This window comes from Stigmatopora nigra, chromosome 3 (genome assembly GCF_051989575.1).
Source record: "Stigmatopora nigra isolate UIUO_SnigA chromosome 3, RoL_Snig_1.1, whole genome shotgun sequence".
Lineage (NCBI taxonomy): Eukaryota > Metazoa > Chordata > Actinopteri > Syngnathiformes > Syngnathidae > Stigmatopora > Stigmatopora nigra.
The window spans coordinates 7,031,154-7,052,769 of NC_135510.1; the positions used below are offsets into that span (position 1 = coordinate 7,031,154).

Genomic DNA, 21,616 nt, shown 5'->3' on the forward strand with positions numbered 1-21,616 from the left:
TGTGTGCTGAACATGTGCATTAAATTTGTATTATTGTTCCTACCGAAATCAAACTTCAAAGGGGATCCTTCATGATCCAATGGGTCTTCCGTTGCATGTTCTAACTGCTGCTCAGAGAACTTGCGAAGCTGTAGCATGAAAAGATCCATGGAACAGGTGAAGCTTAGGTCTTTATTATTGAGCCAGTGGACAACAAATCCTCCCGCGCCGTTGCCGTCATCTGCGTTGAAGAGTGCAGAGTCTGCCAGCATTGATGGGATGTCTGAGAGTGAAAATAGGAATAAAAAGCAGATCATCGAGTGAATCAATACAGTCAGATAACTGAATATATTACGAGTTAAGAGAATTCCTCACTGATCGTTTTGGCTCTACTACTGCAATGAATTTGAAATGACAAGAACGAGTTTTAACACCAAACTTTCTGCTTTAGTTAAGGATATTTCTCTGAACAATTAAGCAATAACAGTACTGCAATTACATTTTGTGATGTTGTAATATATTGGAAATCTGTACTGCTCAACATCAGAGAATGCCCCACTTTCAGAAACCTCAAGACCGAGTTTAAAAAAAAGGCTAAAAGCAAACCACTTAGGAATTCGCCAAGTAGCTACTGGCTATCCAGCGTGGTGTATTTATATCCACCAGTCCCATGTTTTGATCATTAACATGCACTGCCCTGATCAAATAAATGAATAAAAATATATCTAAGGCGGATACCGATACATCTGATTTTTTTTTAATTTTTTTTACCTGTGTTGGGATTAATACTTGCTGAGATGTGGAAGTGACACAATGCGTTGGCATGATGAGCAATGTGACGGTGCGTGTGTGCATCCTGTGTTCCAAGCTGAGAGGGGAGCAGCTCACTGTGGGCTACCAAGGCAGATGATCGTCGCCTTCCCCGACGCAGGTGCTTCAGATGGTGAATAGACTACGCAAACAAAACCAATGATTTCAATGCCTGGTGCATCGATAAAGTACTTTTTCCAAAAATAATTTTTGTATTGCATACCTCTAAAGCATGCTGAATCTTGTCCTTATTGCCTGACAAGCCTGGCAAGCTGGAGCTAAAAGAGTGTGTATTATCAGATATTTGCCCGCCGAGCAAGCTGTCCTCGGGGAGCAAGGTCTCCGACCACAGGCGGCACACGCCATCGTCACAGGATGTCAGCAAAACATTGCAGACTGAACCCCTAAAAGACCCAAATAGAGGATGTAGTACTTACAGATTCACTTACAATATTGCAATTATTTTCCTCAAATGTTTGTTTATTTCTTACTTTGGCATGTACTTGCTGGTCTTCCTCCATGACATACCAGTGACTGAGCGGGGATGCGCCAGATAAACAAAGGAGAAGTGAACAGCAGGCACTTTCTTTTCTGAGGGGTCCTGGACCACAACTGCAGAACGCCAGCCCGTACTGGGATACCATACTTTGAGTAAACAGTCATCCTGTAAACGTATCGACAAACACACACGTGGACTACTGTAAATACTACAGATATTCGTATAATATACTGAAATGTTATTCTGCAAAATCCCATTGTTGCCACACCTTCCCAACTGTTGCGAAGTACTCTCCATCAGGGGACCACTTGGCAACATGCACGGAAGCAGCAGTCCTGTGGAGGCCGTAATCACAGACAATAACATTATGCAGAGGGAAGACAACTCCCTCATAGCTCCCGAATCAGCAGACAATTTGCAATCGTGTGCTTTTGGAGAGCTTTCACTTCTCTGTTCTGGTGGTTTTACTGACAAAGAAATTTTGTCATGAGATAAAAATTACTGCTTGCACACTATCTAAGATTCAAGCACAAAGACACGTGTTTGGCTATATATAGGTGCTGTTAAAAAGTGTTTTCACTCATTCTCATTTTCCCATCATTTAAAAAGATACACATAAGCACGACGCACCTGCACTGCCAGACGCAATTCCAGTCATTCAGAACGAGATGAGGCTTATCATCAGTCACGTGGCCGTCCTCCTCTTCAATTAGAGCGTCTGTCAACGGTGGAGCCCACAGCTGGAGCCGCTCGGTTGCTGCTAGGATACGGTTCCCTGAGGGCACAGTGGCACCAGGTGACACATCTCACACGGTCCAAGTTTGAATAGCAAAGAGTGCAGAGCATCTTATGCAATGATACGCAATTGCATATCTTCCACAATCCAAACATGATAAAGGAGTACAAGCGCTGTGTGGAGAGGATACTTTTAGTCTGTTTTAAGGGGTGAGGGGGCATTTGACAGAGTTTATTTATTGACACAGAAAGCATAGGCATACCCTGCGGGTCCCAGGCCAGGTTGTAGGTGATGGCATCGAGGAAGAACTGCCCTGTCTTTTGCCACTGATAGTTAAGCTGCTGTTAGTGACAGGAGAGCGACACAAACACACCATGCAATGTTATTGTATCCACTATCCATATAGCTATGTCATATTATATTTTTGTATACTTCTTTGTACTTATGACAATGTTACATACGCCTACCTTGTGGCGCTTGTTTGGGTTGGTAGAGAGGGGTTCAAAGATACAGACTGTGTTTCCGTAGGAGGCAGCAATCTAGATTGTGAGCACAATTTGAAGACATTAGGGATTATAGTAGAAATGACCATCTCATCTCATATTTTCAAAAATCAATAGTAATAGAGGAGATCTCATTAAAAAGACTAGAGGAATTGTTGTAAATGAGTAAAACCTGTGATAAATCACAAACTATTTAAATTCTAACCCTATTAAACCAATGTAATGTGATGGATAAGCAAATACACTTTAATATTACATAATATTATATTTATAATAAACTTGCTAAGACAGCTAGGATAACGCCCAGTGTTTCTCCGTTTCTCTCCGCTTCCATCTATTGCTTTAAAAATGGACCAAATTTTAAAATTATTCACCAACAGTGAAAATGATGCATAGAGCTTTAACTACTAACAGTGTGCTGTAGATTCAGCACTCCATGACTGCAGACAGAGTGGTAAAGTAAAAATCAAACAGTGTAGGAGGGATTGAATCTTAGTGTGAGTGAGGTCAACACTTACCCTGCCAAGCTGATGGGAGCACTCCACACAGCCCACCTGAATGTTCCCATTCTGAGCTCCTGGGATGATCTGCACACACTCGAAGTCACTGGCCAAGATCACTACATCACAACCTGAGCCATAGGCCTGGGGAAAAAAAAGAAACCATATTTTTCAGACTATAAGTAACCCTCTTTTCATTGGCTGGGCCTGCGACTGATACTTAAGTGTGACTAATGCACCCCCCTTTCAAATGCAGGTTTTCAAAGAAGCCTTAGGAACTAAAATTGTTATAATTTCTGTAATTTCTGGACTATAGAACCAACTCTTATTTACACCAAAATACATCAGGGCCATTAGCCTGTTAAAATCCACGAATGAGAACCACTGGACTATAAACCCAAGGATTCAAACCAGTGAGGAAAGAAAGTAGACGCTTAAAAGAAGGACAAAACACCAAAAACAAAGACTTAAGACAGATGGAGTTAGATAGAACATCATCAGGCAAGGTAAACTAGCCTGGGAGCACCAGCTGTGTCAGAATAGCAGAATGTGTCTTTCATTATTCAGTAGAACAGGAGAAGCGGCAGGAACCATTGAGTCACACAATAGGGAAGCTTTACAGCCACTATTCAAAAACAAACTAATCGTAGCGGTTATGGGTCTGGTGGTGGAAGCAATATGACTCTGCATGCTGTAGGTAAAAGGCAAAGAAAACTGCAGTATGTGCTTTACTACTCCCCTGCTGCAGCACATTAGGACTTGGAATTAAAACGCGGTCACATTCACGCAATGTCTAAGGCCACTGTGAAGGCTGTGGAGAGTCCCTTTAACTCTCGATGAGAGCAAGTCATTTAGACCTGGCGGGGCTGTGAGCCAGACCGGTAAACATGAGTACACCCATCGTAATCATCACCTCTTTGTTCTTTTGCTACGTGTGCTCTGTTTCTCTTTCATCATGTACTGTGTACATACACTACAGTCACACACATAGCAAACAAGGTGCTGAGGAAAAGGTGAACAAACAGGTACAGTTTTTACAGATAAACCCACTAGGGTGATATATGCTATTATTGTTAAAACTGACAGAAAAAGGTATACACAAGCAGATGAGATGCAATTGTCAAGTAACATTATCCATTGAAAGCAGTGTAAAAATAGATCACTTATCAGAGCTGGTATCAAATTCAACGCTTATTGTAGACGGAGAGGATTGGCGTCATAATTCTTAGGTAGGATATGGCGTTGCATCGATGGATAGTATTTTGCCAATCTCTTGTCCAATTATGATGAGCCTGTGAGAATTGTAAACAACGGTTGGTGTCCCCTTAAGTGACAGCTATGGAATCCGGTGTAGACCTTTGCTACTCAAGCCCATCTGCCTTAAGCTCCAACTTGTTGTTTGTTCAGAGATGCTTGTCTGCATACCTCGGTCGTAATACGTTGTTTATTCTAGTTAATATTGCCTTTTTACCAGCTTAAACCAGTCTGGCATCAACAAGGCAGTTACACCCACGAAGGGCCTTCTAACTGAAAATGTTCTCTTTTTCACATCACTCTCTAGTGTTGTAGAGTAACTGCTTATAGAAATAAATTGACCCATTCTTGAGAGATAAAACCAGGAAACAAAATTTTATTTTTACTTAAATGTCTCCATAAGAAGTTGTCGTCGTTTCCAGTTAAAATGTTTGGGCCCATTTTGAAATCTGGTCATATCTTTTATTTCTTCCTTTTTATTGCAGTTCTGAATAATAAATAACAATAAAACCCAGGAAATTGGAAATAGCTTTTTCTTTTTTAGTAACAAAGTGTGAGTATTTTTTATTTTTAGGAGAAGTGTGAACGTTGTAGTGCACTGTGGCAATGAGAGTAGATAAGAGGAAGAGAGTGAGAGATCACTCCTGACTTTGTTTCATCTGATGCCTCTTATTCCCAAGGCCTAACTCAATCATGCAGACGTGTACTGCTACTGCAGCTGCTCCCACCATTCCTGCAAAAGATTTGATGCAGCATTGAATTGCTGCAGCTGACAATATTTTGAATCCCAAACTAAACCTCTTATGCTCCTTCTACTGAGTAGTTAGAAAGCATATAGCAAAGAATCTTGACCTATCTACAGTCACGCAATAAGGGTTTTCTAAACAGCATGACAGCCAACTGCGCACACTCAGGGTCAAACAACACCAATACAATGTAACCATTGCTGGTGAGATGGATTTCTACACTGTATATAATTCACTAAACTCTGGGAATAAAGTATTATTGTTCAAAGTGTTGTCATCCAATCCTTGGAAATAAATATGTGCCTGTACTCCTGGAAAGCATATTGTCATAGTGATGACATTTACCACCGAGCTCACTAACGAAGAATCCATAACGAGGTGTTTCGAAAGACTCCTTGGACAGATGTCTTCAAAGAAATCATTAAAATCCTAACACCAAGTCTTTTGGAAATGCATCTAATCTTTCTGCAAGTCCGTCACAACGGCCAGTTTGATGGTGTGTCATATTTCCGCACCAAATCCGCTTTTGGCTGTTTCTGTAGAAATGGAGCTAACCTTACAACACAGCAAAAAGACAAACAATAACCAGGTTTATGACACATTGTAGACATTATTGAAATCACACAGCAGTGACTTTTACCATGTAACAGCTCTAAATTTCCACTGTGCCAAAGTGACAGAATATATTTTAAGAGAGTTGAGTTTATGATAATGAAAAGGAATTGTATAATTCAACACTTAACCAACCTGCCAAACAACACCAGAGAAAAAAAACAGGTAACATGCATAATAAGCTTTCAGTTGAGGCAAACATAAAAGATTCAGCATTTTATATTACCTGCGGTTCTTCACAACAAAGAAAATGATGGCATTGCAGATGCAAGAAGAAATGGATGAAACAGTTGATGTGCTGTACAAAATGACCATTAGCTCAAGAAAGGAAGCCATTGCGTCGATGATAGTTAAAATAATTATTCTTGTTTTAGATCAGCACAAATGTCTGATAAATGTTGGTAGTTTAGTTTCTTATCAAAAACTAGTATTTTTGACTGTTGCAATTTAGGCGCTATAAATGTTAGGAGCCATATGTCCATTACTAAGTTTTGATTATGCTGCATTGTTTGAAAGATAATGGTCTTTAACTTATTTTCTTTATACACACTGCAGAGACTGAAATGAAGAAAAGTCCAATTGTCACAGGAACAATGTGCTAGAAGCATTGTGGAGTTATATATAGAAATATTAGTAATTCAAACAGCTCTTATGCTTGCATGTTTGTGCTTCCAGTGGTCTGTCCCAAGAGCCCAGAGGGGCAGTGTGAGTAAAAATGTACTGGACAGATTGTCTAGTGTTCTTCAAACGTCCTCTCAGCCAAAGAGGGAAAACCCAAGCGCAGAAACTAAGGCCCAAAGGCACCGTGAACAAATTTTGCTTGAGAGCTTGCTCTGCTCCACATTGTCAAGCATATCTGACTGAGCCTAAGAGCAAAGCTCTTGTGCATTCACAGTCTACATCTGAAGTCAAGATGAGGGCAGAAGAGGACGAGTCCTCTATATGTTTGCAACAACACCCCTAACAATCCAAAGCAAGCAGCCAATATTAAGTGGAAAAATTCCAAAAAACAGATGAAAAAGGTGGTTTCCATTGCAACTACCTTCAGTAGACAGTCATGATACAAAATGTTGACAAAAACCCAAGCAATGCAGCAAAATGAGATAGAGATAAAAACTGTTTCATTGGCCAAAGGTATTGTCTCATCAGGTGTTAGATAATGTCACACATCATCAGAAAATCAATACTTTTCATCAGAGTTATGATTTACTCAAAAATGAGCTGGACCAAACCAATTGCTTTCAAGTAGTTTCTACTTTTCTTATTTCAAATGGTGCATTTAAGGTTAATGTAAAACATAATTGGAGGGGATTAAGAGTGGACACAATTTTCCCTCACAAGAGTGAATGTGAAAATTTAAGATGTATTCATCTTGCTTTACAACATATAATAATAACACATTTGTCTTTGAGCTGTCGTTGAATGACAGAGAGAAAAATGTGCAAGTACCAGAGATCAAGATAATGAATATTGAGTCCAATGGTCATCCATATTTGTATCCATTGCATAAAAACACACATTTCATGTGTTCAAACTCTGCATATAATGGCAACACTGAGGTTTCCATTTTCCACAACAGAAAATGCCAATTTCATTAACTCAAAAGCTTCAGCATAGTACCATACTGAAGAAGAATGATTGGCCAGCCAATCTCAGAGAACCAGAAGGACAACCATTCACGCTCACACTCAAATGTATGGGCAATTTAGAGTGTTCAACCAGCCTACCTGGAGAAAACTCACGCATCCCGGAACATGCAGCTGGGATAGGCTCCAGCACCCCCGCGACCCTAGTGAGAATAAAGCGGTTCAGGAAATGGATGAATGAATAGCTTTCTAAGAGTTTTATGACCCTTCTACAGATCCAGTGATTTTAAGTGACAGAAAGTGTGCATGCATGTACATTAACTACTGATTCTCTGGCATCACAACTAAGCATTTGGCAATGCCATTCTTCCTAGTCATCGAGGCCTCCAGCGTGTGTCCATATAAGGCTCTCTACGTCATGCCTGATGCTGGGACGACAGTCAGCTAATGACCCGTGAGGAGGATTTAACGCCAAATGGTTCCGAGCTAAGCCACTTCTACAACCCAATACTATAATGCCTCTCCAACTCAATGCACATCCCCTAACTCGTTATATGCCGGGTACCTTTTTAGATCACTTTTATGCACTGTACGTGCCCACTTATGGATGCGCAAAGGGATTCCCTTGCAGTAATTGTAACGTGACAAGATGCCGTTAAAGGTCATCGAGTGACTGGCATGAAATCCGGGGCTTAAATAACGGCGGCGATTGACAGGTTCTGGCACGAGCACAGAAAGGATCGAAAACGTTTGTCAAAGCTAGCCACAGTGAAAATGATCGCAGAGAGGAATAAGTCACTGTTAGCTTAGCTTTAGCCAGCTAGCGTGACACCGACCAGCTGGTGTAAGGCGAGCTAGCTAAGCACCCACTTAGCTCGAATCTACTTTGCGTCAATCGGAGACCAAATACGACGAAAATAGTAACTCACCGTGAAGGGAACGTCATTGACACTGCCCACCGAGTAGCAACAATCTCCGGGATTCACAGCCCCCGTCAGCACCTGGTGCAGATGCATCGTTTGGTCTTGTTTTGTTCTTTTTTTGGTTCTTGATGATAAGCCGTTTTTCTCTCTCAATTATTCAGATCGAGTCCACCCTTTCGGTTTCTCCATCTACTAGCAGCAACGGGGGATTCCATCGGGAAACGTCAGCATCGTCCACGGCCTCGTAGCGTCGTCTTGTTCCACAGACGGGAGGGATCGGGGAGATGGTTTGGTGTCCAGCCGTAAGAATGTAATTTCACATGACCGGGTCATTCATTTACACGAATAAAAGTGACGATCCGTCGCCCCGCGCTGTCAACAGCATCCCAGCAGTAAATCGTGAGCGGCGGGGAGGCAGCTGAGGCTCTGCAGCCAGCCTTGCTGACATGCGCGTTCACGCCGTTGGCTGGGCACGACTGGGCGCTCCGAGAAGCACAGCGCCGAGATCCCAAAGACTCGGACAACAAGTTGATCTTCTCTCTTATTCTTGAAAATAAATGGAAAGGAAATGAATAAGTATGATGTGTATTGTTTTTCAAAAAGCCTCAACCGTGTGTATCTTTTATAGGCAAAGTGGCTATTTGGCGGAATCTAAAAATGCCGTCCACATAGATGGGCAATGCATTTTGGGTCATATAGGCTGAGTTTTAAAGATTTGTTTAACCGTTTTGTTCATTATTTTTCATGAATAAATACAATTACAAATGGATAAATACTCAGATTATGAACACAATTAACACTGAAGATGTAGGATGGAACAGAAGTACCTAGGGAAAACCCACACAGGCCCAGAAAGAACAACCAAACCCAACACAGGGAGGTCTGAACCCTCGCTATAGTTTGAGGGGAAGTGTTAAATGAATAATTTGGATGGGAATAAACAACTGCATTAAATTCATCAGTTGTTGAAAATCCACATACACAGACAAAATGTTTAATCTCTTGCCTGATTCGATCCTTTCATTCAACACACAACTTGAAAAAAATGTAGTCCGCACATCTAACTCTCTTATTTTAATTTGCACTATAAAATATGGTATTGTCCACTGTCCTACGATTTTTCTCAATTTCAAATTAGTTCTCCTTTCTTTTGTAGTGAATGGATTTAGGGATAAAATACTTGGATTTTCCACATTGACAACAAGTAAAAGAGACAAAAGAGACAAAAGTGACTAAAGTTCGGTGTCTTATTGTCTGTTATCGCTCTATTATCTGCTTTACCTCGTCTCAGTGATGAGATTTAATGAAGCAAGTCAAATATTACTCTTTTCTTCCTGGGGTTCATGCACTCATTTCCACATGACTGGAGTCTCTTTGAGGCGTCGGCTTTAGTGATGAAAGTGCGTCAGCGACACCCATGCACTGTATGTAAAAGAAGCCGTCAAAGCAGCAGCCTAATTAGTTATCCAAATGGGTTATAATGTTTGCGGGTGTTGCTGATCACGTCTCATTTTGGTCGAGGCGGTATGGATTCTGTTTCCTATCAGTGATAATATGAATGGGAATGAAAATTTAAAAAAATGATAAGACACCTGTGTTCTAATACTAGACTTTGGCAAAATTTAAAACGAGACCGTGAATAATCATGTCCCTCTTTTTCCACTATTATTTCACATTTATTTTAAAAAAGCCTATATAATGGAAAAATGCAATGTACGTGTATAGATATGTAGTGAAAGCTATGAAAATGGAGGACATACCTGAGACATTGGGTAACTGGCTGCAATTTCCTCCATATCTGTTCATCAGTTCACAGCAAAGCAAACAATATTCCCGATTGCGACATTATACTTGACCTGTGAATCAGGAATGTAACATTTTCTTTTGTGAGTCAGAGTGAAAACAGAATACCAAACAGTGTGCACATAACTAGCAACTATATGTCTATAGATTTCATTAAAGTTCCTCGGGGTAGACACTGATGTTTGTAGATGAGCCTGTGCGATATATAAAGAACATAATTAAATGCTTTATAGATTTTCTTATTTCATGGATGATTGCAAGCTGGAGGCTGCAAAAGCGTTGCCCTGAGGTGAGAGGCATTCTATCAAAAATGTTAAGAATGGAACTTGCAGTGGAATTGATAAATAAGTACATGCTTATTGCCTTGTTGTATCAAGATAAAAGTGAATGTTCTTTCAGGTATATATAAGTGTATATATTTGTTTTTACCCCATAAAAACAACAACAATATTACCCAAAAATGAATACAGATAGAAATAAGAAGTATTTTGGATAAAAAAATGACAAAGGATAACAATTTATATATTTTTCTTATTTAAATGACCAAAATGCAGACACCATTCCACCATTCATATAGAAGGTGACATTGAGATGTTAAAGTGTTAAGAAATAATTAAACCAGAAACACACCAGAGGTAAGTGTAAGGGGGAAAAAAGTGGAGGAATTAAAGAGCAGGAAGGCAAGTCAAGTGTTCAGCTATTCACCTGATTCATGAACAGATGTGATGTACAAGATTTTGGCCTTGTAAATGACCCACAATCTTTGTCATAATCTTCATCTTCTTTCACTCACAAAGCTGATTGTGTTCTAAAAGAGAGATTGTTATTTCAACAACATATAAAAATGTTATTTTTTGCAATGTAGTATATTTGCTTTCACTCTCAATTCCTTTTTATTTCTGGATTGAGAACTTAAAGTGGCTCTAAAGCGAAAAACTGACTGGCCCTGAAATGAATTCTGAACTTTAAATGCCAAAGCGCGACATGATGATGCAGTAATATTTTTAGAGTGATTCAGTCGTGCCCAGATTCTGAGGATTACATCATAAACCACCTAATTCAACATCCTATTAGTTCATTAACATCAACAATCAAATGACTTTGCTTGATATTTGTTCTCTCTTGTCATGTGACCTCCTATTTTAGATTTGTCTTCAACCATGCTATGTTTTTATTGCTTAGAACACTGCACCTTAAATCTCATTTTGTTCATGCTCAGACTCCTGAATCTGTCTTGCTTACAATCGCTCGAAGACTTCTGTGCAGGCAGAGATACGGAAGATTGATGACTGCTATCAGTGTGCTGTCTCTCACTTTGACATCAATACCATTTTTTCCCTTCTTCTCAATATCCTTCCTCTCTTCACCCCGATGAAGATCGGGTGAGAGTCATGTGAAAATAAAAGTCAGTCATTCAACTAGAACTCTGTGATCCTAGGTATTGTAAATGTAAACTGCCGTAGATAGCCTCTCATTTTTGTTAACGTGGGAACAAACTGAAAGACTAAGACAAAAATAATTATTTTCCATTTTAAATAACTCAAAAAAACTTTTAGTACCAAGTACAATTTAATAATAATACACTCCGAGTACTTTCAACTCATTGGCTGCCTTTATAGATGTCCAATTTATTGGAAATTGAGGGGTTGGCATTGCCAAAATAGTATAAATTATGGTTAGATAACAAGCATTGGTGCATGGTTACATGCATACATATAAATATACATAAAAGTAAAAAAATAAATAAATCATATATATATATATATATATATATATATATATATATATATATATATATATATATATATATATATATATATATATATATATATATATATATATATATATATATATATATATATATATATATATATATATATATATATATATATATATATATATATATATATATATATATATATATATATATATATATATATATATATATATATATATATATATATATATATATATATATATATATATATATACATATATACATATATATACATATACATATATATACATATACATATATATATACATATACATATACATATACATATACATATACATATACATATACATATACATATACATATACATATACATATACATATACATATACATATACATATACATATACATATACATATACATATACATATACATATACATATACATATACATATACATATACATATACATATACATATACATATACATATACATATACATATACATATACATATACATATACATATATATATATATATATATATACATATACATATACATATACATATACATATACATATATATATATATATATATATATATATATATATATATATATATATATATATATATATATATATATATATATATATATATATATATATATATATACATACATACATACATACATGCATACATACATACATACATCTCATCTCATTTTCTGAACCGCTTTATCCTGAATAGGGTCATGGGGGTGCTGGAGCCTATCCCACCTGACTCCGGGCCAGAGACATTTCATTTGTATTAGTTCTGCATCATCAGAGATTTAAATTAAGAAAAATAAAACAGAAGATGGAGAATGAATTGAGCATGCGCATTAAATTGAGTGTGATGGCAAAGGTTTACCAGAAGATGTCCCTGCTGATTTATTTGCTAAAGTTGTCTCTATTGAAGCACAATGCTCTGCTAATGCAATAAAATTTGAACAAAATGAAACGTATCCCTCCGATTTAGCTCAAGTTAAACAAATAAACACAAATAATTTAGGAATAAATGAGTCTTCTTTCCAACATGGTACAACATTCATTTTAAATGAATTCATAAATGAATATCATGTTATTATTAGGTGAATAATTTCCACTTAATCTTGTGTTGACATAGACTCCAGTCATCATATTTCACAGACCAACCTTGTAAAAATTTGTGTTGTCCCCCCGCTTTCTTTTCCAAACTGTCTCAAGTACTTATGGATGTGTGCTTTTGTTCCTTGGCTGATCATTAATCGGACACCAGATACAATGTTCCTAAGCAGAGTGCAATGAAAGAATCACTCTAAGGCTGATTACATTTTCAGTTTGTGTGAGCATTCAGGTGGGAAAGAGTCACTTTGTAAAGCCATAACACTGTAAGAGACCTTGACTTTAATGGTGGTCATGCTGGCATCCTTGTAAATGTTCAAGGAAGCTCATAATAGACTTCTTATCTGAGCCCGGGAGACAATGAAGCCAGGGAAGATGGTCGTTACGAATAAAAGAAAAGAAACTGGTCAAAGAATTGGAGAATAAAGGAGGCCCTTCCAACCCTGACCAAAGAAAAAAAAGAGATAGCCATTGTTCTTTGAGATACAAATTCCAGAGATTTAGGGCTAAGGAATTCCAAGGTAACAGCATTAAATTTTACCACAAGGTGTAGTGAAAGCTGGAATGGGTGTAAAGTCCCTTACATCTGTTTTCACGACACCTCATCATTAGTGGGATTGAGAACTTGGTCAGGTAATTTCCCCTGACAGTGGAGCGAATAAAAACAGACTTTTTTAGGTTTTCTACTATAATTGTTGGGTAGAAAAGAGTAAAAAAACTGATAAACAACAATAAAGAAGTAACTCAGACTACATCGCCATTCACTCATTCATTTTCCAAATCGCTTATCCTCACAAAGGTCACGGGGGTGCTGGAGCCTATCCCGGTTAACTACGGGCACCAGGTAATTGGTGGCAAGCCAATCGCAGGGCACAATATGCAATTCAGTTTTAAATGTTTCATCTTTTCACCTGATATGAGCATGTATTTTCAAACATATTCCATGTATTAAGAAAAAAATGAATTTGCAGGACCTTTAAAATGTTTTAACAGTAATCTTCCTACAAGCTGAGTGAATATGAAGTCTATACATCCAAATTTAAATCCTTGGATTCAGTGACAAAAATGGACACATGCAAAATTCCTTCCATAAAAAAAGAAATCCAGCACAAATTTGAAATTTAAACTGTGAAACCCAACTGAAATGTCTATCAATCTTGTTGAGATGGAAAGTAAAAACAGCAATGTAGTTGCACAACTATGCAAACGCTGTGAAATGAAAGCTCTCCCAATAGAAGAAGGTCCAAGGGACAGAATGAGCCTTTATAAAAGTAGAATCCATGCCTTGGCTGAATTAAGATGGCGAGAGTCCTACCCAACAGTAAATTGTCCTAAAAAACATTAGGGGGCAGTAGAGAATAAGACATACTAGAAGTGAGACCTCCTCCAAAATATCATCTCATAATCAAGTTTTTCCTCAATAAGCACTTGAGAAAGAAAGCCCAACTGATTTCAGTCTTTTGTTGTATTTTTCCACTTTGATCCGAGGGTTTTACACCTATTGCACATTGTCATAGTTAACAATGCATAAATGGTTTCTACCAAAGAATGAATAGAGGAAAGTCTGATCTTCTACACACCAAAGCACTGCGCTTTGAGGGCCATTTGTTTCTTCTAGATGGCCCATCCTTCCATAAGCAGCCCATAAACTCCTCCTGCCCTTGCCATTCATCTCCTGCTACTCCTCTTCCTCCTCCTATCTGCTGGTCCCTGGGTCTTTCCTCCCCCAAATTCCCAAACAGGTACCCCCAATCACCCCTCTGCTTCTTGTCTCTTCAGGTTGTGCATCTTCCCTGCTTCTTATCACCATTATAGAATGTGGCTGGACCAGGCCGGTAAAAATGAGCAATGAGGGAAAGGAATCTGTGAAGCGTGCAGCGGCTAGGGCCAACACGGTAGCCATTATGGGGCTAAAGCACTACAGCGTGTTTGATGAGGGGGAACAACGGAGACTTGCCCTAGGATACCCCATTAAACTCCCCCTCTTTGTCTTTCTGTCTGCAGCTGAACACGCACACACATTTCTTATGGGTCTCAGGTGTGTTCTGTTCTATACTATCCAAAAGCCATGTCTGTCATCTTGGCTTAAAGGATAAGCTAGACGAGGGTGCCCTGACTTCTTACTGTCACCCATCTTTTATCATTTATTATGTCAAGCAGTCAGCCATTCACAGCTTTTGACGGATTCTTTCACGAGGATATATTTTTCAATGAGTATGTAAGAAAAGACCAAATCTTCCAACTGAAAAAATATATATTTTTGCGTTTATACTATGAAAAAAAAGTTTGATTCTTCTTTTCTATTTTCCTTCCTGATTAATCAGAAGTAGAAAATAAATCAGCTTGCACACAAAAGAACCCCTTAATTTTCACACTTTATAGCCTTTTGAAAGATTCTTTCAAGACTTAGGGAAGGCTTTTATCCCAAATGACTATGTTTCAACCAAAATTCCCAAATGAAATTATAGGGCTTTCTTTCGTAAGTAGCAGTTATATCAAACTTTTTGTTTTTAGAACCCAGGTAGATTTTCATGGGGGTTTTTCTCGAAGCTAAAATTTTTCATTACTGCCATCCTTTGGTGATTGGGCATGTGTAAAGCTGTTCGCAAAACTTCAAAGTCACAAGGAAGAAGCTCAGACCTGCCAAACCTAGACCCAGAGAGAAGCTGAAAATTATGTGTTCAATGATTGATAATGAGGATAAAATCCCCCAAAAGATCATCCATATCAGCGTGACTCCACTACATTTTGGCTAACACTCCACTATTCAAATGTATTTAATAAAACTAAGATAATGTTCATAATCGGAAACAATATAACAGGAGGGGAATTCTTCGAAACACAAAATATAGAAAATATGCTCCATGTTTTTCCAGGCTTCTTACTAAGAAACATGAATTTCTCTGTCTCAACATTTAAAGGTTTCTCGAGAGAAAATGTGGATCCCTATTGACCACGCACTTCAGCTGAGGAGGAGATGAAACAACTCTGTCACTGTCATAAACTAAGATTTTTGCAGCCTGTGTGCAATTTCTCATCCAGGAAGCTCTTAACGTTGCTCAAATGCAAAGTGAAGTTATGTTCTGCTTATAAAAAAGAAAAAAAAAAGAATTGTGAATTTTTGTGTTCTATGTGAGTTCGATTTATTCGAGAACATACTGTGCTTGGCAGGCCTTTTTCAATAAAAGGCTTCTAAGTCTTCAAGCTAATTTTTTAATTTGCAGAAGCATTACGACTGCAGGCTTGGCAAATGAACCATCTAACTCAATAAGGGGAAAAAGGACTTGTTTTTAAGGAGAATCACAGATAAACTGAAAAGAAAATCACCAGACCGAACTGAAGGTATGAAAATTAAACAATAATATTACTTTGCATACAGTGCTTAGCTCTGAAATCACAATGACAGAACTACGTATTTGGAAATGTATTCATACGCGTCACTTCAGGCTACAGAACAGACAAAGTCCTCCAATCAATACATTAGACAGCTTCTATTTCTCTTGAGTTAAAGTTCTCGACATGATACTGCATCTATCATCTTAACAGTGCTTGACACGTCAAAAAGACTTGAGGTTTGTGAAAACATAACGACAACAAAAATAGCCAATCAGTCAGAAAAATGTACTCTGTGGGTACTGTTGATCATCACAGGCTCGCTTTATTGATTTGTTATGAGAACTGTGTAGATCTGTAATGACGATGTTCTCCTATCTCAGGCCATTGAGCTACTTATCACTTTGTTGTTCTACTGGTTACCACTCTTTAGTACAGATGATTTATAAGTATGCAAAATAGCAACATACTCTAAGTGAACATGTTTCCTCAACATGGAATACTGAAAATATGACAAATAGCCTAGATCTTTTCTTCAAAATACAAAAGGTAGATTCACAAAATCTTGAAGAAAATTGTTCGCACCTGTTTTGGGTTGGTTGAGTCCTTGTGATTTGAAAACACCAGCCAGTTGGTTCTAATTGGTGACCTCTCCTCACCCCTTTAAACGGAGAACATGAAACCAGAGAAGATGTTGGCAGTCCAAAGAGATTAAACCTAATGGCCAAGAGGCAAAGTCACCGACCTGCAATTGGAAAATTGAGGCTATAGGTCAACCATTTACATGAAAGGAAACATTTAACCATTAAAAAACGAGAACACTGAATGATTCATATTATAAAGTAGCCACAACTATAATAAAATATCAAATAAACACGAGCCTACAATATCTCATCTCATTTTCCGAACCGCTTTATCCTCACTAGGGTCGATCGAGGTGCTGTAGCCTATCCCAGCTGACTTCAGGCCAGAGGCGGGGGACACCATGAACTGTTGGCCAGCCAATCACAGTGCACAAAGAGACAAACAACCATTCACGCTCCCACTCATACCGAAGGGCAATTTAGAGGGTCCAATCAGCCAACCATGCACGTCTTTGGAATGTGTGAGGAAACCGGAGTACCCAGAGAAAACCCACAGAGGCCCTGGGAGACCATGCAAACTCCACATAAGTGGCCCGACCTGGATTTGAACCCAAGTTACCTACTGTGAGGCCGACGTGCTAATTACTCAGCCGCCGGGCCGCCTACATAATTAAAACGATCAAAATTGCATGAGTAATAGGAGATTTGTGACATTATAACTGAGCTCCAAATGACCTAATGATGAAACAAACCAAAAAAGTGTCCAATATAACTGCATACCCACCATATTTCTAATGCTAAAATCACAAGGTTACATCACAGAGTTCTTAATTATATTATTCGGTGGAGCAGTCAGAGTCACTCATGACGTGATTTTCAAAGGTTTATATGAAGCCAGTAGTTTGTTTGGTTTTTCACCACATCGTAAATCAAGCTTATTTGTGTAGAGTCATCTAGGTGACTAATAATATTCCATTTAAATATGAAGATCAAAACAAAATCCCAATGTAAAAAGAGGACAAGAAAAATCAATAAAATGACAAAACCTTCAATGTCAAGTTGAACTCATAAAATAGAAAAGAGGATGGTGAAATAATACTTAAGGCAGCAGTTCGTAAAGTTTTTCAGGCCAGATTCATGGTAAATGTAAGAGTTTAAATATATTTAAAATTGCTGCTTCACTTTGTTCAGTCCTGGTCCTGAGTCTCAGTGGGATTGTAGATTTAAAACCCCTCTATGTAAAATAAGACAAGTGTGAACCGTTTATGTGTGCTTTTACTGCTAATACAGTAATCCCTCGAATATCGTGGTTTATGTAGACCAGACATGACTGGGATAACCGAAAAATCACGAAGTAGGGTCACCCCTATTCTAACTACCTTTTTTTATTCCCTCTACCGCCCAGTCCTAGTAGCAAGAGTGGCTTCCGCTTATGAATTTCAGTGTAGATATTCATATTTTTCTGATCTAAATAAAAAAATAAAAATCAAAAGCAGAAAAAAATCGCAAAGAAGTGAATTCGCAATAAGTGAAGTGGCGAAAATTGAGGGAAGACTGTACTTTTACCCTGTCGTTCAAACATTTAACCATTATTTGCTGTATTTTATTCATAATATCTGAATATCTATATTCTTCTTTTTCTCCAACGATTTCCTTTGCCCTCTGACCTTCTCTCCTCTGCTAATGAAAGCCACACACTTGGCAAAGTAATCTCAAGTAATCAGACGCTAAAGTGCGGAACAGTCAAGTGTGTGAGCTAGATCATCAGTCATGTTAAAATTAGGTTGCAGAATCAGTGAAAATAAATGTGCCTAAGATAGGACAACCTATGAAAAAGTTTCCTTTGCTTGGCTTTTCATCAAGCAAAGTCATCGCCAAATGAACTATCACGAAATGAATGATTTTCTGTCCTCAGATTCCCATTTATCATAGCACGACCATCTTTCAGGTTATATAACGGACTGCGATGACAGCTGCTGTCTGTTAATCAAAATATATTTATTTTTAAAAAAGCTGTTAGGAATTTTGTCACCAGCCCAATTGTAAAAACTTGATTGGAACCAGTCAAGCAAGATGACATGTATTATGACATACAAACAAAAGAAGCAAGTACAGTGCATCATTTTTAGCCTCCATTAAGTGACGTCATCTGTCTAAAATATTAATGCACTGTACTGTGCGCCCCATTATATACAGTTAAGATCAGGCTCTTTTTACAGCTACTAAGGTGGTCTTCAAGCCTTTATTGTTGCCATTCTGTTGTTCTATATTATTTCCTCTGTTTAGAAAATACAATGTTGTTCTAAAGACACAGGTGGAGTTTCGTGTAAGACATCAAGTGATCTCAAATGGAAGTCTATTAGGCCCCTGATTTGGAATCATAAATAACAGATGTTATGACGTTAGCAGGAGATTTAATTATTCATCACCCGAACGTCTTGAAAATGGGCTTGACGAGGCAGAGGTTTAATTTTAGCTTGCTATAATTTGCACTGTGAATGGGAGGTTTCCAAACAGACAAACCTCATCAGGAAGCACCAGGATGACTCACGGTGGAAAGAGCCAGTCGCACACTGAGCGAAATAAAATGCTGCTTGTGTTTTAATTGAACTGTCGTAGGCTACCCGCTGCGGCAGAGTGACAATCAACGGTGCCCTTTGAGAGCTAAATCTTATTTTCATTTCCACGTTTGCTTTCCTCAACACAGAGGAGTCTGTCACACAATTTGAAGTACAGGTACCCTGGAGTAACTAAACAATATATTGTTGCTGACGGACTGGAAAATTAGTGATGCGCTTCCCATAAGAAGTAAGTTGTAAATTCTTGTGATGTTATTTCATCTGGATTCAAGTGATGAAATCATTTTTTTGTGTTGAGTTGTTAACATTTAAATATTTAAATTTATAACAATTAGTAAAAAAAATCATAATCGTAGACATACATATATATATATATATATATATATATATATATATATATATATATATATATATATATATATATATATATATATATATATATATATATATATATATATATATATATATATATATATATATATATATATATATATATATATATATATATATATATATACACATAATTTTCTTTATAAGATCAATAATAGTGGAGCTAAATATTCATTATTTGAGAATCACTACAGACCATTTGACCAAGACTCTTCAATGCCTGTTTTTGTGGCACTTTTCAGCAAAGCATTCTTTTTAGAATTGAAAAATCCTTGTGTGTGTACAAGGCCCTTTAGTGAGGATTTCAACTGCTGTCCACAGTGACTCACTGGAGAATATGAGTGATCCATTGCTCTCAAGGCTCTGCCCTGTTCAAAATGAGAAAAACAGATACATTTCATATTCCCCAGTGGTGCGTGCCACCATGCTCATTTCCATTGTGCTCACACATGTGTGAAATTAAAGCTATCACGACCTTACATTTGACTGAGAATGCTATTACTCCAATAAAACATTCCAACGGAGGAAATATCGCTTAGAACACATTTTCTTGCTTTGGTGGCCTGCAAGTCACGGGGGTAATAGCAACAACATGATGCATCCGCATGGACGGCAGGTGGTTCCAACAGATAGAAATGAGGGGGGGCTGGGGGTTGTTTGTTTGAATGTGTGTTTGTGTGCATGTGCTCACGTGCACAAACTGGAATGTATATGCGTGTGTGTATCCATATTCATTAGATGAGCAAAGGAAAATCCGATAATGAGAGTGTCACTTGAGATTAAGGAGATTGACCTTCAAATGACTTGAAATGACGAACGGAAAGGTGGAAAAAAAAGACAGGAACATTTCCAGCTGGGAGAAACATGTCCATGGGTACAATGTGGATCTGTCGCCAGGTAACCCTGCTTTGCGGATGGACAGGTGTATTACAAGCTGCTCTTTTGGCAAATAAAGAGCACGCTGGGCAATAGCTGGCGGTCTTGATAAATATTGTGATGATTTTCAGTATCAAAGGAAAAATGAAATGGAAAGCTACTGCAAACAGAAGGATAACATCATTGTGTGTTGTCGAACAACTTCAAATTTGATCCCTATCTAAAGTGTGCGCTTTTCTCCGTGCCATGTATTTTCACATAAGGTCTATTATTCATACAAAACTACAGCTGCATCCGAAGAGCAATTGCTGGACATGAGGTGAATGCACATCCGTACCTTTTCATTCCACACAGACAACTAAACAGAAGTCATTGAGCAAAGCTCCTGCTCCGGTGACATATCGTGCCATCATATGGCAGAATTATGACTGTGACCTTTAGCGTAGCGGGATAATTGAGAGCTTAGTGATTCCCATCTCCACACGCTATATGGCAGTGAGTGATAGCGGAAAGTAGGCCGTAGAGGGCTTACCAAGAAAAAGAAGAAGGTGCAGATCAAAGGACCAGGTGCAGAGAAGATGAGGAGAGAAATGAAGACGGTAAAGGTGTGCAGGGAAGAAGATCCCACCGAGGTGCTCATCCCGCAGGTACTGACATTATCAGGGAGAGACACATCCACGAAGGCAACGTGTGACAGCATAGTAAGGAAGGAAAAGGGGTTAATAAAGATGAATAAAATGTACCCGCTGAAACTTTACATCTGACATTTATACACTTATCATGTCAGCGGGGCTCACAAATGGAGTTCAAAAAGGGCGACTCAGCCTGAAGACACAAAAAGTTGTCATTTTTTAATGGTGAGAGTCGATGCCATTTCACTCAGAACCTGCCTCCATTTACGAAATAAAGACCTAATGTATAAAACTTATCAGCTTTCCCTTATAGTAATGTCTTATATAGAAAATTGCATCATTACAAAAACAGTGCTGACAAAAAGCTACGGCAATTAATGAGAAAGTGCCTA

The 21,616-nt window shown here is 38.1% G+C and overlaps 1 protein-coding gene and 1 long non-coding RNA gene across 6 annotated transcripts in view; one reads left to right on the top strand and one right to left on the bottom strand.

The window, feature by feature from the left end:
* dmxl2 (Dmx-like 2) overlaps positions 1-8,630 on the bottom strand; it is a 29,453-nt gene extending 20,823 nt beyond the window's left edge. For 4 of the 5 annotated variants that reach the window (XM_077712710.1, XM_077712709.1, XM_077712708.1 and 1 more), the window contains exons 1-10: positions 8,155-8,630; positions 3,046-3,171; positions 2,492-2,563; positions 2,287-2,365; positions 1,919-2,063; positions 1,557-1,623; positions 1,281-1,453; positions 1,013-1,193; positions 751-931; positions 44-262 (exon numbers count right to left, since the gene is read on the bottom strand). In XM_077712710.1, coding sequence (XP_077568836.1) covers positions 44-262; positions 751-931; positions 1,013-1,193; positions 1,281-1,453; positions 1,557-1,623; positions 1,919-2,063; positions 2,287-2,365; positions 2,492-2,563; positions 3,046-3,171; positions 8,155-8,241 — 1,330 coding nt within the window. In that variant the 5' untranslated portion in view covers positions 8,242-8,630. The remainder of the gene's footprint in view (positions 1-43; positions 263-750; positions 932-1,012; positions 1,194-1,280; positions 1,454-1,556; positions 1,624-1,918; positions 2,064-2,286; positions 2,366-2,491; positions 2,564-3,045; positions 3,172-8,154) is intronic. The other variant, XM_077712707.1, reaches the window with a different exon arrangement.
* Positions 7,673-8,740, top strand: LOC144193993 (uncharacterized). Its single transcript, XR_013325802.1, has 3 exons — positions 7,673-8,229; positions 8,310-8,458; positions 8,531-8,740. It is a non-coding gene; the product is annotated as an uncharacterized LOC144193993 (long non-coding RNA).
* Positions 8,741-21,616: the final 12,876 nt, after the last annotated feature.